Source organism: Pteropus medius, unplaced genomic scaffold, assembly GCF_902729225.1.
Source record: "Pteropus medius unplaced genomic scaffold, Ma_sr-lr_union100, whole genome shotgun sequence".
NCBI classification, from domain to species: domain Eukaryota; kingdom Metazoa; phylum Chordata; class Mammalia; order Chiroptera; family Pteropodidae; genus Pteropus; species Pteropus medius.
The window spans coordinates 3,000,202-3,017,787 of record NW_024351733.1 but is presented as its reverse complement, the minus strand read 5'-3'; the positions used below and the strand labels follow the sequence as shown (position 1 = coordinate 3,017,787).

General features: G+C 34.5%; 1 protein-coding gene across 1 annotated transcript in view; it reads right to left on the bottom strand.

The window, feature by feature from the left end:
• DMD (dystrophin) overlaps positions 1-17,586 on the bottom strand; it is a 1,897,222-nt gene that overhangs the window by 303,537 nt on the left and 1,576,099 nt on the right. Inside the window, 2 exon segments of the mRNA XM_039846417.1 lie at positions 11,700-11,968; positions 12,593-12,713. Of these exon segments, the coding sequence (XP_039702351.1) occupies positions 11,700-11,968; positions 12,593-12,713 (390 nt within the window).

Below are 17,586 nucleotides of genomic sequence, written 5' to 3'. Positions count from 1 at the left end.
AGAATGGCTATAAATCAAATAAATAAATCAAAGAACAAGTGTTGGTGAGGATGTGGAAAAAAGGGAACTCTCATACACTATTGGTGGGATTGCAAATTGGTACAGCCATTATGGAAAAGTCTGGAGGTTTCTGAAAAATTTAAAAATGGATATACCTTTTGACCCAGCAATTGCACTTTTGGGTATTTATCCAAAGAAAACCCAAACAATAATTCGCAAAGATCTATGTACCCCTATGTTCATGGCAGGACAATTTACAATAGCCAAGATATGGAAGCAACCTAAATGCCCATCAACGGATGATTGGATAAAGAAATTATGGTTTATATATACAATGGTATATCACTCAGCCATTAAAAAAAATGAAATCGTACCATTTGCAATGACAGGGACAGACCTAGAGATTATTATGCTGAGTGAAATAAGTCAGACAGAGAAAGATAAATACCATATGATTTCACTTATATGCAGAATCTAAGGGGAAAAAAAGAACAAATTAATAAAAACAGACTCACAAATATAGAGGACAATCTGAAGACAGTAAGAGGGGAGGGGGTTGGGGAGCTGGCAGAATGCGGTGAAGAGTTAAAGAAGTACAAATTAGTAGTTGATAGAGGGTCACCGAGATGGGGAGCACGGCATAGGGAAAGCAGTCAGCAGTAATATAATGGCTGGGTGGAGAGCCAGAGGAGAGAAAGAGCAATCAAGTCATTTCATAGACTATATAAATGTCTAACCAATGTACTGTATACTTGCAACTAATAATAAAATAAAATTTAAAAATAATCTTAACACAGATAAAAATATAAGATAAATAGCTATTGAGGATGTTATATATCTTATACAATATTGGACTTGCTTCAAATATGGGGTTTTACTTTACTATTAGTTTTTTATTCTGGCTACAGTAACTGCTCTATGCCAAATTTTCTATTAAAATACACTTACTCTACGAGGGGAAAGTTTCTAGTAATAAGATAAATTCTAGCCTGCCAAAAAAAAAAAAAATGTGTGGGAGTGATTCTGTATTGATTATCTAAAGGAGAATACTATTTTATTTAAAAAAAAGGGCTTAAAATCTTAAAAAATAATATTTTCACTAAGAATTCAATATGTTTTTGAAAGTCAAAGTGGGTCAGATTTCATTAAGACCCATCTTGCATATGACATTCAACCCCAAGCCCCAAGCAATTTTAATACTGAGAGAACCTTGAAAACATCTTCCCTCGACCTTTATAACAAAATGTCAGGGTGGTTCCAAAGGTAATATTTTATTAAGCTGAAGGATCAATAGAACTTACGCTCATTTGTTTAGCTTATATTTCTTTTAACCTTAGGCTTTACTGGATTGCACAAAAGTCGTCATTATATTGGATAACCCTTGTGGCCATTCTAGTATGGGGTTTGTGTAGGTTGAAAACAATGAACCATTCTCTTTAGCCTTGTCTCTGCTAGAAAGAAGTGGAGGCCTATAGCCACTAACAAGTAGTAGATGAAGTAAGTGAAATGTTGCATGTGGCCTACTTGTTCTTGGGACAGATGAGAGCCTTAAACTACAGAGTAATTGAATAGGTATTATGTAATGAGAGCTAAGAAGATTTAGGTTCACAGAAATTATACAGATTCCAAATTGGATTAAAATGTTTTAAAGCAGAAAAATAAGTAAATAAAATGGAACTTGGCAGTAGTTTGTCACTGGTTCTAAAAAGAAACCAAACCAATATATTGCTTACTTTCCTCATTCACTTTAGTTTCTATTTAATTACTGCACTTTGGCATATATTGTTAATAAATTGACTTTATTCTTTTTTGCTAACTTGCATAATGCCACATTAAGATCATGATGCTAGGATTTAAATATTTGATAGGGAAAAGTTCTAAATGAGCCCAATGAGTCTATAATAATTCAAAATCCTAGGGAACAAGACTTCTAAAAACAAGTGTGTTTCGAAAGAGGTCTGGCAGACTCTTAACTCTCTAATGAAAAAAGTTCACCATAAAAATCAATTCTTTAAAAGGAAATAGAAATTCATCTTAGTGTTAGATTCTCCAGCCTCATTCTGGTTAAGAGAGTTTAAAGTTCCAGGGCTGAACACACTGTGAAAACTTAATAAATGTTGAAGTTTACAAACAAAAACATAACAATGATATGTGGATCAATTTTCAAAAACATTGAAAATCAATGTACCCTTACTCTGCCTAATTCGGTTAACTCAGTTATTTAGTGTATACTTGATTTGAGTGGGTTTATACATAGCTATTTCAATTTTACATTGCACATTAATCAAATTACTTTTAAGGTAAAAATTACTTTATTTCTATCCTCCTAGCCTCACCCTCACGATTCTAGAAAAAGGGAGAAATTTCGTTTTGAATGTTTCTTGTTAAAAACTGAAATATATTTTAAGATTTTTGTTTCTATTATATTTACCCCATAATTCTTATTACATATACCACTCACCCTATACCACAACTATGAACTTTTTCATAGACATTTAACAGTGATTTTGCACCACCTTTGGGGAAAAACAAAAAAAAACTCCTTTCTCCAGTTACTACAATTAAGACTATTTCCTACTTTCTCTTATCTGTTCTCCCAGTTTTACCCCACATCCGTCTCTATTTCTACACCCAAGTATACACCCTCCACCCCTGAACATAGATCCTCATTGGGTTGACAAGATGTTATAAAATGTAGGAACTCCTGGATAAGTTACCAGCTATTCTTACTAGCAAGCAGTTTTAATTTTAAAAAGTTGAAGAGTCTCAACTATTCGGCATATCCTGGACTTCAAAAACTCTTGAAAGCACTTGCTTATTTTGGCAGGAGATTATGAGGAGAATTTTTAAATTCAATTGTCGTTATTAGTAAATGTGATAACATTTAAATCAAGTAAAAAATCATGTGACTAAATATCTTAATTTTAGAGTATTAATAGTGAGAAGGCGAGTTAAGCTCTAAGTCACGAAGCAACCCCCAAAATGTACAAGTGCCATTAAAATACCAATACCAGTAGGAAAATTAAAGTAAGTGTGAAAGTCTTATTCCAAAAACTGTGAATGTCTTCCACAACAGAGATTCAGAAAGAGTAAGCCATTATTCATGTGAAGATTTTGGAGCAAAAATATCTGATCAATTCAGATACTTACAGATTACATACTTATAAAGCCAAACTGACTTATAGAGCCATTTTCTTACTAATAATCATGACTTTCTTAGATCTTTTCATTAACTCTCTTCTTCTATTACCAATTCCAAAAGGCACCCAGGAGGTGGGTTCTCCATTAAGAAACAAAATTTTCATTGTTTCTAAAGAATTGTTGCATGTACTAGAACAAAACAGCACTGAAAAAGTCATGTTGAGATATGGAGGCTGAGTGGAATACTAGGTTTGCTTATCAGTTGTAGGGGGCACTTTTCCTGGCTTGGGCGTCTAACCCCAAGCTGCTGTGACTGTTGGCTACTAATGTCTCACGGTTGCCTCTCTCTTGATAGGAGTCCCCTAGCCTAAGAGGTAACACCCACCCTACGTCTAGAAGGTAATTCACGTCCTCAGTGGTAGGTCACAGACAGTGGTGTGCTGGAGCAGAGCCCAAGAGTCAATTGTGTGTGTCTCTTCCCAATTCTGCATTCGGTAAGATCATCTTGGTAGCTTGAATCAACCGTGATGGGAGTATTTACGCCATGACAATTGGAAAATGCTACAAATCAGTATTCATCTCCACAGCTAGCTGATAAATGATTTACTAGCAAGCTGCTGGCCACAGCCAATGACTGGCTGGGGTGTAAAGGACAACTCGGCTGTGTGGTTTATATTCTAGAGCTCTCTCCTTATGGATCAGGACCCAAAGCTAGATTTTGCCTGAGATGGTGTACTTGTTTGGTTCTTTCTCCTCCCTTAAGGTGCTTCTCTAACTCCCATATGGATTCTTCTGAAAGCAGACCATCTATAAATCACGTGCACCCAGACCCCTGTTCATAGTGTCTGCTTCCAGGGAACTTGACCTAAAACACCAGTTAAGACATTAGTTAAGTGACTGCTGCACAAAACCTTCAAAGAATACGTGTTCACAATTACAAAGAGCTATAAGTGATGGGTTTTTTTGGGTCAGAAGGACCAGAGGAAATTGCAAAAGATAAATTTGAAATGGCAAGGATCTACTCTTTGTATATGTGTAAATAAAAGACAGAAGGTGATAGAGATGAAGCCCGTACAAACTGGGCAATTTTTTTTATATCATGCTTCTCAAATTATGCTTTCATATCCATACGTGGATATACTGGAGGATTCATTTTGCTTCAGATTTCAGAGAAAATGTCTTCAGATTAAAACACAACAAATATACTATAGAGAAGCTCATAAAATTAATGTGAGGTTTAAAAAATAAAACCGGAAACATCAAAGAAATGTCAGGCTCATAGGAAAAAGAGGTAAAATGGGTGAAAGGGGAAAATATCAAGCCTCGTTTTCTTGGCATTAAGAGAACTGAAGTAGAGAAGTTTGAGAAGTACTGCTTTTGGCTGTTGATAGAAATATCCATAGTAAGTATAAAATATTATTTTAGTGTAAAAATCTTATGAAAAAGTTTACTATTCTTAGGCTCCATTAAATGAGAGGATTACATTACTATCATAGGGACATCTGTTCTAATAACACTCAAAAACTGGTTTACCAGAAACAATTATTCAATGCCATTGCTTAACTTAGTTAATGAAAAGTTGTGTAAGGCATGATATTGGTGCCAACTGTGTAATTTTGAAGTCCATAATTGCCAACTGTGACAGGAACACCACAGGAACTCACTCCTTGGATTATCTGTTCTTAAATCATTCCTTGTTGAGCTTATGGTAGGAGAGTAACATAGTTGTGAACTTTAAACTTGTTACAACTTTGGTAGATGTCAAAGGACAATGAAAATATATATTGTCTGTGTGTGTCCATTTTCTAAGGAAATAGGGAATTTCAGTTAAATAAATAACTCTCACATTTTAGAACTCCAGTCAATGTGGCATATGCACAAGTACACACAAGCTAATAAAAATTCTTGCTCCCTCAGCTTGGCACTAAACAATAATATTCCCAGGAAAACTAAGATGCCATTAATACAATTCCCTGTACAATTTTATTCATGAAATAAATTAAACATTCACACTCTATAATGAGATCACACTTCTCTGGGTATAGGTTTTAACCTTATCATAAATGAATGAATGATTGAGTTTTTAGATCCATTAATGCTGATAATATATTACTTAAGTTTTTTCGAATAGTCTTTTATTACCTAAGACTCTTGAGGAATAGCACTCTAATTACTACCAGCCACAAACAAAACTTCTGGAGTAAATCCTCAGTAAACAGGATTGGCATATTAAAGGATCAGTTTTTGATATGGTTGCTTTCCAATAGAAGGAAGAATGATATTATTTGGAGAAATTTTTATTATCTAATTAAATACTTCTTTAGTAGAATAATGGCAGATGAACTTATTAGCTGAACATTTTGATTATCCATGTCCCTCTAAATATCCTATGACCAGAAGAAGAGCTGTTCAACTCTGATTTAATGCAATAACAATGGTATGTAATTCCAGCTTCTTCTTTTATCACAGTTTATCAAAGGAATCCAAAGAAGTCCAAATTAAAATAAGTTCAATAAAAAAAGAACATGTTTCTTTTGCAACTGTTCTAAAGCCTTTTCCTATCTCTAAGCAAAGTTCACTCTGTAATTATCTTATTTATGAAAGGAAAGCAGAAGGATGTTTCTCTTATTAAATAAACGGCTTTATGTTTAAATATGGAAGGCATCTCAAAACAGTTAAAAAGAAAGTGTGTTGAATGTCATCAACTCATTTCCTCCCACCCACTGTTTTAAATCGTTTGCTTGGTTCCAATGTATACTACACTTACATAAGTTGTTTATGAAGAGCCAAATTAATAGTCTTTGCGATTGTTTTTGTTGGAATTTGGAGAGCTGACAAATGAATTAGTAGAAAATGGCAATTCTACATGAATTAGCTTTTAAGTCTCCCTAAGAGGCTGATGCAGAACTTAATAAGAGACTTATTAGGAGAAGTAGGACAACTTAATTCAGATTGATTATAGACTTTGGTGAAGACAGCTGGGGTTCAAATGAAACTGAAAAAGAACTTATATGCACTTCAAAGTATGCTAAACAGATGTCTGAAACAATTACTTCGCACTGTCTTTTCAGAAGTTTCAAAGGCAAGATGAGAATAGCATGGTAAACAAAGGTTCTATTTGCCTAAGTTGAGGTAGGGGCTTTTAAAACACGCACGACACTATCTAAAATCAGATGGCTTGAGTAAGGAACATGATTTGAGACTGCTGTCCTAAGTAATTTGCTTTTAGCTTTATAAACAAAACAGGAAATGAGAGAGAATACATGAGAACTAAGTAATAAGGTCTCATGGCAACACTGACTTACAATTAATTTTACACTGAACAAATAATTTGGTCAGGAATTTCTACTTTAGTTTCTAAGCTCTATTAAAAATGACAATGACCATTCTATTTTAAAAAAAAATATTATTCTTTTAAAGTATATAAGTGAGACTTTACTTTCATATGCTTTCTTATTCCCAGATATCAAAGGCCAAATCATACGCTTTTAAATATCGCAATCGCATGCTGTGAAAACTAGATAAAACCCTAGTCACTCCATACGCTAGGCGTTAGTTCCGCCCTTAATCCAGATTTATGAGTCCAACTTTTTTGTTTGTATTTTCTTCTCAAAGGCTTATACAATACACACAGCATTTGTATAAAAACAACAACAGACGTCTCCACAGAGCAACTAATTTGCATTTAATGAAAATTAACAAAATATTAGTAAACTATCCTCTTCCTACTATGGGCAGTAACACCTCACTTATTATAGAGATGCCATTCCTTTATTCAGAGTTGGGAGAGCTTATATATTTTGAATCATTCTTAGAGCTGCCTTGTTTGTGATGGTTCTGTCTAACCATGTATCCCCTATCTCTATAAGAAAGAATTATAAATTTTTTTCTATAAAACTCTTATATTAAAAAGGATTTAAGGTTGACTCATATAAATGACACATGTAACAAAATTAATAAAATAATAATAAAACATTAGAACGTGGGTTAAGATGACAAAAGCAGTAAGTAAGGAAAGATAGAGTTATGTGTACATGGCTGAAAGCTTTCTGCTTGTCAAAGTGAAGATGACATGCTAATATGTTATATCACATTTCACATTATCTATCAGGAGGAAACGTACTTGGTTTTCTGAAAGTCAAATTCTGAGATAGCATTTCTTTGACAAATTTCTCAGATAAACCACGCCACAGGGACTCACAACAGTAGGCCTGAATAGATGCATTTGCCAGTTTTCCTATTAAATTTTTAGATGCGAATGTTGAATATAAATAAATCAGGACAGCATGGTGGCTTCGTCATAGTCCCTAGTCTACTACGCACATCATTATATTAGTCTCAATTATAATTCTAAAAAAGGTCTAATCAAAATATTTCATTGTAAGAACTTTTGGAAAAACTCTTGACTTTTCTCAGTAAGAAATGTAAGTTAAAAGTCTGATAGAAAACAAAAAAGGCCTAACTACATAGGTGTGGCAAAAATGTATATTCCAAGATGGCAACCTTGGAGAGTTTAACTATGGCATGTGGAAAAACTGTCTTTCAAGTCAACAGGCAAATTAGGGCAGTGAAATATTCTTAGCTCAAGAATGATGTACCACTCTCTGTGTAAAGAAATCATGGTAGGTTAGAAAAACATCAAAAAACTTGGAAAAACAACTCACACAAACTATTTCACAGAGGAATTGTTCTTAAGAACAAAACTGTCACGTGTAGACTTTATGTGCAAAAGTGGTTCTACATTATTAAAACCTGCCTATATTTCACTTATAGATATATGATTTAAGGACTTATTCATATTCCCCATTACTACAGGGAAAGGATATTTGCGTATCTATGTAAACATTGGTTTTATTTCCAGTAAAGTAAGAAATCATGATTCTGTCCTTAAAATATTTCATGAGTAGTATAAATCATAAATTTTAAAAATAAATAGGCATCTAAAATTTAAATTTTATTCTAGTGGTTATTCCTATGGAAGCTCTATTTGGAAGGCTGAGATTCTCTTAGTCGATATTAATAGTATATTCCTTTCGTTTGATATACTATATATGTACACTGTCCTGAAGATGATTAGCTAGCTATAATGTCATTTCCATAGTGTCCCAGGATTTAGTTGTTATTGCTTTATTCATTTTCCAAATTCAAAAGCCACATCTGCTAATGAAATGATATAATGCTAAATCCTACAGAAGCACACATCGCATAGTTACTTGAATAACAACTTTAACAAATGAGATCAGAATGGAGGCGGATATTATTATAGAGTCACTAGGGGTGATGAAAATGAACCGAGACAGATATATAAAATGTTCTTTTGGCTGCATGCTGAACTATCAGTTTGGAGTTCCCTACAGTGTGGAGCCTTAAAGGTCTTAAATTGCTGAGTAGAAAAAATGGGAAGGGTGGTTTTTAATACTCTTCTACCTCTTTTCAAAGTAAGTTTTAGTTCATCAAATTCAATCCTTAGAAACTATCATTACCAAAGCTTCAGAATTTCAAACCTGGTGTTGTTGAGATGCGACAGGGAAAAGTGATTTATTTCCACAGCAAAATGAAGAGGAGCTACTGAAGAGAAATAAATATATATGAATTTATGTAATCTATAACTTTAAATTATACATAAAATACTTACATAGTACTGGTTTAGAAACCAAAATGATCACATCTATTAGGACCAGTTCATAAATATTCTGATAGGTATTATAATTGAAGTGTACCTTTGTCTAAGAAAAATAGAAGTGTCGTATGGGAAATAAATTTAGTCTTAGGATCGAGAAGAGCTATGAAAGGGGAACTAAAAGGAAAACTGCAAATAGGGTTAGGTAAGGGCTGTTTAAGCTGTTCTACTTTTAGCTATTTTTTGTTATTAAATCATGCTATATACATTCTCTATCTATACTCAATATCCTCCAAATGCTCCTGCGTGAAAGATACGGCTAAAAATGAATTCCTTATGTCTGTGCTGGAGCCTATATATTCAGCCATTAATTGATTATTAATTAATTTAGTTCTTTTGGGCCATTCTCTTAAAATGTCATTTTTTGGGGAAAAAGTCTTAAAAATTTAGTTTCTATATATTTGGATAAAAATACTATTTTTAATGCTGAATAAACATGAGATAATACATTTCAAAACATTTTAATTTTCATGTAAGCAGCAATGTTAACCATTGCTTTAAATGTTAGACACAGGGTAATGGAATGTTGGGGTGGAAGAGATTTTAAAAGTTATAGAGTCAAAATTTTAAGTTTCCTTTTAAATCTTCACCTACTATCTTAATGAAGAGCTAATCAAATCAACATTAGACTGCAGGCTTCATGAGGGCAAAGACAAGTCTGTTTCATTCCTAAGTACATGTCTAGCCCATTGTACAGTGGCTCATAGACAGTTGTTAAGTGAAGGAATAAAGACACTGAATTACATTCTTTATATGTTGCTTGGAATTCAAAGATGTACGGCGTTATCCTCACTACTAGGAACCTCACCTTCTCTTGGAGGAAAAAACACATGATTGACTTGCTACAGTACATGTGAAATTTAAGTGTGACAATTTAAACATGTGTGTTGATCTGTGAAAGCACTGAATTGAGAGCAGATTCTTCTGTTTGGTGGGAGTTGGGGGTGGGAGACACTCAGCGAAAACTATAAAGGCAGATGCCATTTCAGTTGGGCCTTGAGCACTGAATAGAAGTTCATCTGGCAGATAAGGTGGGGGTGATCCAGGCAAAGAGAAGAGCATTGCAAAGGTAGAGAGTTATGAAAAAAGATGGCATATTTGGATAAAGGGGTGGTATGGTCAGAGCGAATTTCATGGCCTGGAGGATGGGAGCAACAGTGAGGAACTGAAACCAGGGCTAAGGAGCAAAGGGCCACCTGCCCTCTCCATTCACTGGGCTTCATTCTCAGGCAGGCGGCTTCCTGTAGGAGTTTGGATTGGATTTGTAACAGGGTGGATAATGCAGAAATATCAGTAAATAAACTGTTCATTCATTCATCAAATATTTAAAATGTAGTGTTTCTGATATGCCAGGTACACTGACTTGGAAATGGGGTTTAAAGATGTAGAAGACCACAATCTGAGTACCAGATACTGGGGGTTAGAACAGGACGTGGTTGAAAAGAGGAGAAAAAATATAAAAGAGATATTTTGAGGTAAAATAAGCAATCACAGGCAGTCAGTGAAAATGTAGACAGATTTAAGGATGGGCTTCAAGTTTCTAGCCTGACCAGTTTGTTGGATTATGATCCATTAAATGAAATAGGAAAAACAGAAGAAAGGGTAGGTAAAAGGGGATAGCAGTAAGAGAATAGACAAACAAACAGGAAAACAAATCAACTGGATTGCAGAATGGTTGCATTTTGATTCTAATGGCTTATGGTTTAGGAGACCAGAGATCCAGACTAGAAATTCAGATTTATCACCATCCATGCCATTTCACACTGAGAGCATTTATGCATTAAAAAGAGAATAAAGCTAAGGTTAGAAGTTTGGGGACACCAACATTTGAAGGCTGGGTAGAGTTTCAAAATTAAGGAAAATAAAGGAAGAATGTGGATGGAACAGAGCCATGAAAGCCAAGGGAGAAAAGGTGCTACCTAACATGCTAAGTGCAGGTGAGAATTCATTTATTTTGAATTTGAATCTGGGAGGATGTTTGTTGGTCTTGACACTAGATGAATAAATGAAATATGTTTCAAGTTGCTGGTTGTCACAATGATACTCCTAAATATGTATATTTTTTTCTTTATAAATACATTTATCGGCTTTATGCCACAAGGGAATGTAACTTCGGTCTCATGGACAGTATTCTAGACAACAGAAAGTGGTTACTAGAGGGGAAGATGGTTGGGGGGAGGACAAAGAGGGTAAAGGGGTCAAATATATGGTGATGGAAGGAGACGACTTTGGGTGGTGAGCACACAGTAGAGTATCAGATGTCATATTATAAAGTCGTACACCTGAATCTTATATGTTATTAACAAATGTTACCCCAATAAACTTAATTTAAGAGTATTACAAATATATAATGCCATCTCTTAATATCTACAGTGGACTAATACAACTCAAAATTGTATTATACACATTGTCTCCTAAGGGAAGGGCAGTGATAATGGCTGTAACAGTACCATAACATACCCAAGTCACATAGTTTAGTTAGCAAAAAGGCCCAAATCTAGACCTTTGGGTCTTGATTAAATGTTGTATATTTTCCTACACTGATATTAAATACCGCAAAGGACACACACACACGTAAATCAAACCACTTTAGTACAAACACTTAAATTAATTTACTAACACCAAAATCGAAATGATTTTTTTGCCCTGTAAATTTTAATATTTCATTTTATATTATTGAAAACAGACTATTAGATCACTATCATCTCTTGAAGAAAATACTACATGCAAGAAGACTGAATTTGTGAAAGATGGGCTGATTTCTAATGTTTAATGGCCTTATTTTTAATTTTGTGAGAAAAAAGTCCTGCACTAGAGTTCAGATTAGAACCTCTTTTATGTCTCTCAAAGGGCCATGAAGAAAAGTAGTAGATGGTACCTTGACTTTCTCGAGGTGATCTTGGAGAGAGTCAATGAGGAGATCGCCCACGGGCTGCCAGGATCCTTTGATCACCTCAGCTTGACGTAGTTTGAGGTCCAGCTCATCCGTGGCCTCCTGAAGTTCCTGGAGTCTTTCAAGGGCCTCATCTAGTTTTCTCTGCCAGTCAGTGGAGTGCAGGTTTAATTTTTCCCACTCAGTGTCGACCTCCTCAGCCTGCTTTTGTAGAAGCCGTGTGACATTCTGGGCTCTCTCCTCAGGCGGCAGCTCTAAATTGGTAAAAGGACAAGGTTTTAGGCCATATTCATTTTTCGTTAAAAAAAAAAAAATCGTTGAAAAGATCATAGCGGAAGAAAGAAAGAGAGTCAGTTTAACAAGAGGCCAACCTACAGATTAATGGCTCTTTTGCAGTTCGGCATGAATTTTGATATAGTCTAGCACATCTAAAGTCTGTCTTCCTGAGTGAATTTGTTCTACCTTATATCAATCAGATACTCCAAGATTAATGTAAGCTATTGAGGAGAAAAATGTTAGGATGCACATGACGAGCTCTAATTTACTGCAGTCAGGCTCTTAAATGGAAAATTAACTTGAGTCTTTGTAACAATAGAATTCTTCCTCACAGATAATCTCTTTTGTTTATTATTTCCTAAGTGTTTTAATAGCTGATCGCTAATCTCTTTTAATGTTTATTTATGAATGTGCAGACGAATTTATGCATGGTGGTTTATGATTGCTTATTCCTTTTTCAATATCTATGTTTAATTTGACTTGATTCTATTTAACCTAGAAAATATGAGAGGTATCCAGATCCTGGCAGCCAGAATGGATGGGTTGCTCTGTCACCACTGATCCTTCTATCAATATGTTATTACAGTTCCACATTCAATTACCTCTGGGCTCCTGGTAGAGTTTCTCTAGTCCTTCCAAAGGCTGTTCTGTCAGAAATATTCGCACAGTCTCAAGAGTACTCATGATTACAGGTTCCTTCGTTTTCAATTCCCTCTTAAAGGCCTGTGAAATAAAATGAAAAGAAATGCTGAGTTGGCTTGTGACATTCTTCTCAAAATTAATCCTGGGTGCTCAGAACTTGGTTATAAAATTCCTAGGTTAATTTCTAGTCATTTATTTATAAACTGATAATTATAATATGGCAAAGAAGGCCATATGGATATTTCTATTAACCAGCAAATGACCGTGTTTGTAAAACTATCCTGGAGAGGATAGGGGAGCTTTCAAGATATATTAATGCCCTTTCATTAAGATAAGAGTGATTTATTTATATAACCTGCCTGCCAAACTTAAAATCTAGAGCTAAAGTCACAAGATATATATTGCAAAACCCTAGCAGGGCTAATGAAGACATACATATCCAAAAGAATGGATATCCAGAACATAATGGGAAGCCCGAAGAGCTATTTGTAAGAACTTAGGCTGTATTGAAGTATACAAGCAATCCAATTCACAATCACCATTAATTCAGCCCAAATGTCTGATGATGAATAAAGTGATGTATTATTACTAAACTGAGTTAAAAATCCAATAATTAAAAAAAAAATACCTATTACATTATTCATTGTGACTTCTTTGAGAATGGTAGATATGTTTTGAGGTATACCAGTGGTAGGAGTTGTGGGATCAAGTTTGTAAAAAATGAGTAGACCTAGAATAGGTGTCTCGAGGTCATCTAGGCTAGTTATTGATTTTAAGCTCTAATCTTTAATCTTCCTTGTTACTGGGGGTTAAAAGAAAAGCAAAATACACAGTTTCTGCCTTCAAGAAGTTTATGGACCAAAAGAAGGGAGAAAACAAACACTAGATAAGGAATGAACACAGTAAAATTCATATACAGAGTGCTAAGGGTGATGAGACATCCTGTGAGGCTAGGATAAACTAACAGATGCTCTGAAAGCATCAAAGATAGGTATGGACTCAGATTCTGCAATATCAGAAGTGAAGGTGTTAATTAAAGTATGAAATACCACATGAATGCTAATAGATCAGTATAAAAACTACAGTAATAATAATTGCCCTGATCTAGGAGTTAATTATTCATATCATTTAAAAATTCTATCCTATTTTTAGTGGAGTTGCCTACTGGATTTAAGCCCTGTTCTGTTACAAGGAGAAAAATTAGCAGCTCCTTAAACTTCAGATATGTTGTGTTATATGAGTGCTCAAGAACTCATCATTATATGACATATTTACAAATGTATTATATGACATATTTACAAATAGAATCCTAATGGTGTTCACCATTCAAAGGAATTCTTTGTCTATTACTTTGCAAAGTGATTCATCTTCTATAGTTACTTACAGTTCAGTAGAGAGAGGCAAGGTGTCTGAACCAAAATAATGAAATTCTATAAGTGGAATATTAGAATTCGGCCTGTGAATAGAGATGTAATTTCTGTGTAGTAGGATAATCTTGCTCCTTTAAAATCATACAGAGTAGGTGGGTTGTTTACTCTATTTACAGGTAAGTCTGAGTCTCCCTCTAATATTTCATTTGAAATCTGTGTCTGTGTGTGCACGTACGCGTGCATGCATACATGCATGTATATGTAGATAGTTCTTCTATTCCTGTATTTTTCTTATACATCTAATTTTCCCAGCTTCAAGAAAATTATTATTTTTGCCTGGTCTCTTCATTTAGACTTGACAAGAGGCAACCGATAGTGATATTACTAATTATAAAATTAATAACTGCTCCTTTTATTGAACTACTATATGTCAGTGATTGTACTAGGGACTAGAAATACAAAGTTGAAAGTGGAACTGACCCTCTCATTGAGGAACTAATATAATATAGTGGAAGAGTCAAACACATAAATAATTTTAATGTAATGTGGAAAGTGCTATAAGCTTGCATTATATGGAAAAGGAAATTGGGAAAGGCTTCCTGGAGAAGATATAGTATTCACGAAGAATTCTAAAGCATGAACATGAGCTAGCCAAGGAAGAACAAGTTAGAGGAAAAGGAAAGAAAGGAGACAAAAATGTAAGCACGAAGACATAGGGCATAATACAGTATGGCATATATAGTTATTTCAAGTAGACCAGTGTTCTAGAACACAAAGTATAAGGAGAGGTTATGTCCAGAGATGAAGCAGGACATTGTTATCTCAATGTGAAGCTCAACCTATGACCATATATGCCCTGCTAAGAAACCTAGGTTTTGTCTTGTAGGTAATTAGGAACCTCTGACTTGGGCAAAGGCAGGAGGAGAGTGGTGATGATATTTACCGTGAACTAATCAAGGAAAATCTGTCTCTGATCCAGAACACCTCATGTGCATGTGCGCATTCAGGATAAAATTAATAAAGATGAATATTAAAAACCCAACAGTAATATAAAGGGAAATCTGTATGGGGAACAGAGTAAGGGGGTGTGATATGCTCAGCTTGGAGAGGTAACATTCCAGAAAGAAATAAATATAAGTGTAATGTTTAGGGAGAAGGAAGGAGATTTAAGAGGTAATGTCTCACTAAGCTAATATCCACTGAGTGCCTATAGGCAAGGGTTAAAATTATATAAGTAAATGAGAGTGCTCAGTCACTAGAGTGAGCTGAAGACAAAATCCTGGAGAATAGAAAAATTTATTGGGCAGACAGAGGAACTGGATTCCAAGAGAGGCCAAAGGTGCAAAGATTGAGGGAAATGAAGAGTATAGAACTATTGAAGAGAGAGTTAGAGTTTGAGAGGAAGAAAGAAATAAAGAGTGTCCAATCATGCAACACAGGGGTAAAGCAAGATCAGCACTGAAAAGTGCTCATGGGACTCAGTGAGAAAAGTTTCAGTGGAGGGCAGTAGCCTTAGAAGTAAGCTTAGTTGAGGAATGGGTGGGAGAGGAAGAAGTAGGTGGTTCAAATAAAAACTATTTTTGCAGTATCTTTTTTTTTTTTTTTGAGATTTAGAAGAGAAAGATAGGGCAGAAGGACAGAGAGGATCTTTTAAGGATAGAAATGGTTTAAATATACACCGAAAGATGGAAGCCAATAGTAAGACAGCCAAGCATACTGGTTTGCCAGGTACTGAGGTATATTTCATGATGTGGGACTTCAATGCTGAAACCAGGATAGTCTCAAACCAGGACAGTTAGTCACCATAGCAGAGAGGGATGTATTAATGACCTAGATAGGAGAAAGTGGAGATAATTATTGGAGCAAGGTCTGTAAAATGAGGAAATGGATCTTAAAGGTCTTTTCAGACTGAAAAAGTCCAAGATACTGTTTGATGATGCATTTCTATTGTTAAAACCAAACAGCAAATAATTCAAGGGTAAGGACCATCCATCTATTGTGCGATACCACTTGTTTGCCCCTATGGTTGTTGCCAAGGGCTTAGCTCCACCACAGCTGCACAGTTCATTTCTTAAATATGAGTCACTGAGGATTAAAATGAGTCTAAAGAAAAGACAAAGGGAGTTCTATCATACAAAGACATAAGCACCATTATTTTCACATCTTTGCCTGAAATTAAGGAAAGAAAGTGGATGGAAGAGAAGGTTAAGTGACTGTATTTTCAGAAATTGGGGAAGATTTAGACAAAATACAAAAAGAGTAAAACTGCTAGAAAAAAAGGGAGAAATAGTTGGTTCGAGAAAATAAGAGGATAAAGAAAACAATGTTTCTTGTGTGGGGGAAAAACTATAAATATGTCATTTCAAATATAGTTATATGAAAGGTCCTCTTCCATCTATTTATATAACAAATTTTGAGCACCTACTATGTAACAGACACTGTTTTAGGCAATGGACATCAGTGGTCCTTGTAGCTTGGAGTTTAAAAGAGACAGGCTTCTTCAGTAAAAACAACAACAATGACAAAAAAAGAACTCATGAAGAAGATTCTGCATTAAAATAATGGAAAGTCAACTTTTCAATATCTAATCAACTTATCATAAACTTATCATGAACTATATCAATAGTTCATTGCCTTTCAAAAGGAAAGAAATGGAGATATCTTAAAACAAAACTAAGAAAGTTCAATGTCAACAGCCTTGACTCTAGTACTAAGCATCTTGTCTCTCAAAGAAAGTTATTTGAATGATGTTTGGGAAAATATATACTCATATATAATATTGACTTTTTCTTAGAGATTATGCTTAATATTTTAAATCAGATAAGTTGGTTCAATCATGTGCTTATGTCAAAAAGCTATCTTATGTAAAGCTCTTTTTCCATACACATACAGAATATATCTTTACACTATTTAGATGTCAGTCTTCAAATATTAAGATATTTACTTTCTGAATCTTTTGAACAGATGTTTATTTTCTTTAAAACCCATCCTCTTTCCTATACTGTCCTCTTCCCCTTTCTAAGACAACTAGGCCCTAGGGCCTGAAATAGTGATGTGAGAGAAGTAGAAGCAACTACTAAAGACTTAGAGCACTTCCGTGAAAAAAAAAAAAACATATTATTTTGTCTTACGAATGAGAAAAAATTAAACATACTAAATCGATATTTTTCCTTTAGCTTCTTAAGGTTCACAAAATAAACTTACATGAATTATGTACTACAAAATTACACTAGCGGTAAACCCCAAAGTAAATCCATTTATTTTGAAGGTTAAATTATCTGCTGGAAAGTATTTACATATCACAAATACTAACCAACTGGGTGACTTGAATGTTGATTGATTAATTCATTCAAGAATATTTATTTTCAAGGTAGAAAAGATGTAAGGACCTGATCTTTGTCCTTAAGGAGTCAATAGTTTGGTTGAGTAGGTATGTTTGTATACACTTTTATGAAATGAATGTTTTACCAATGCAAAGTGAAGTACAGATAAATTAGGATTTATCTAAGGCCATCAGTTCATTAGTCATTTAATCCAAGTCTTGAAATTCTTAAGCTAGGCTGAAAATGAGTGATAGTAAAAAA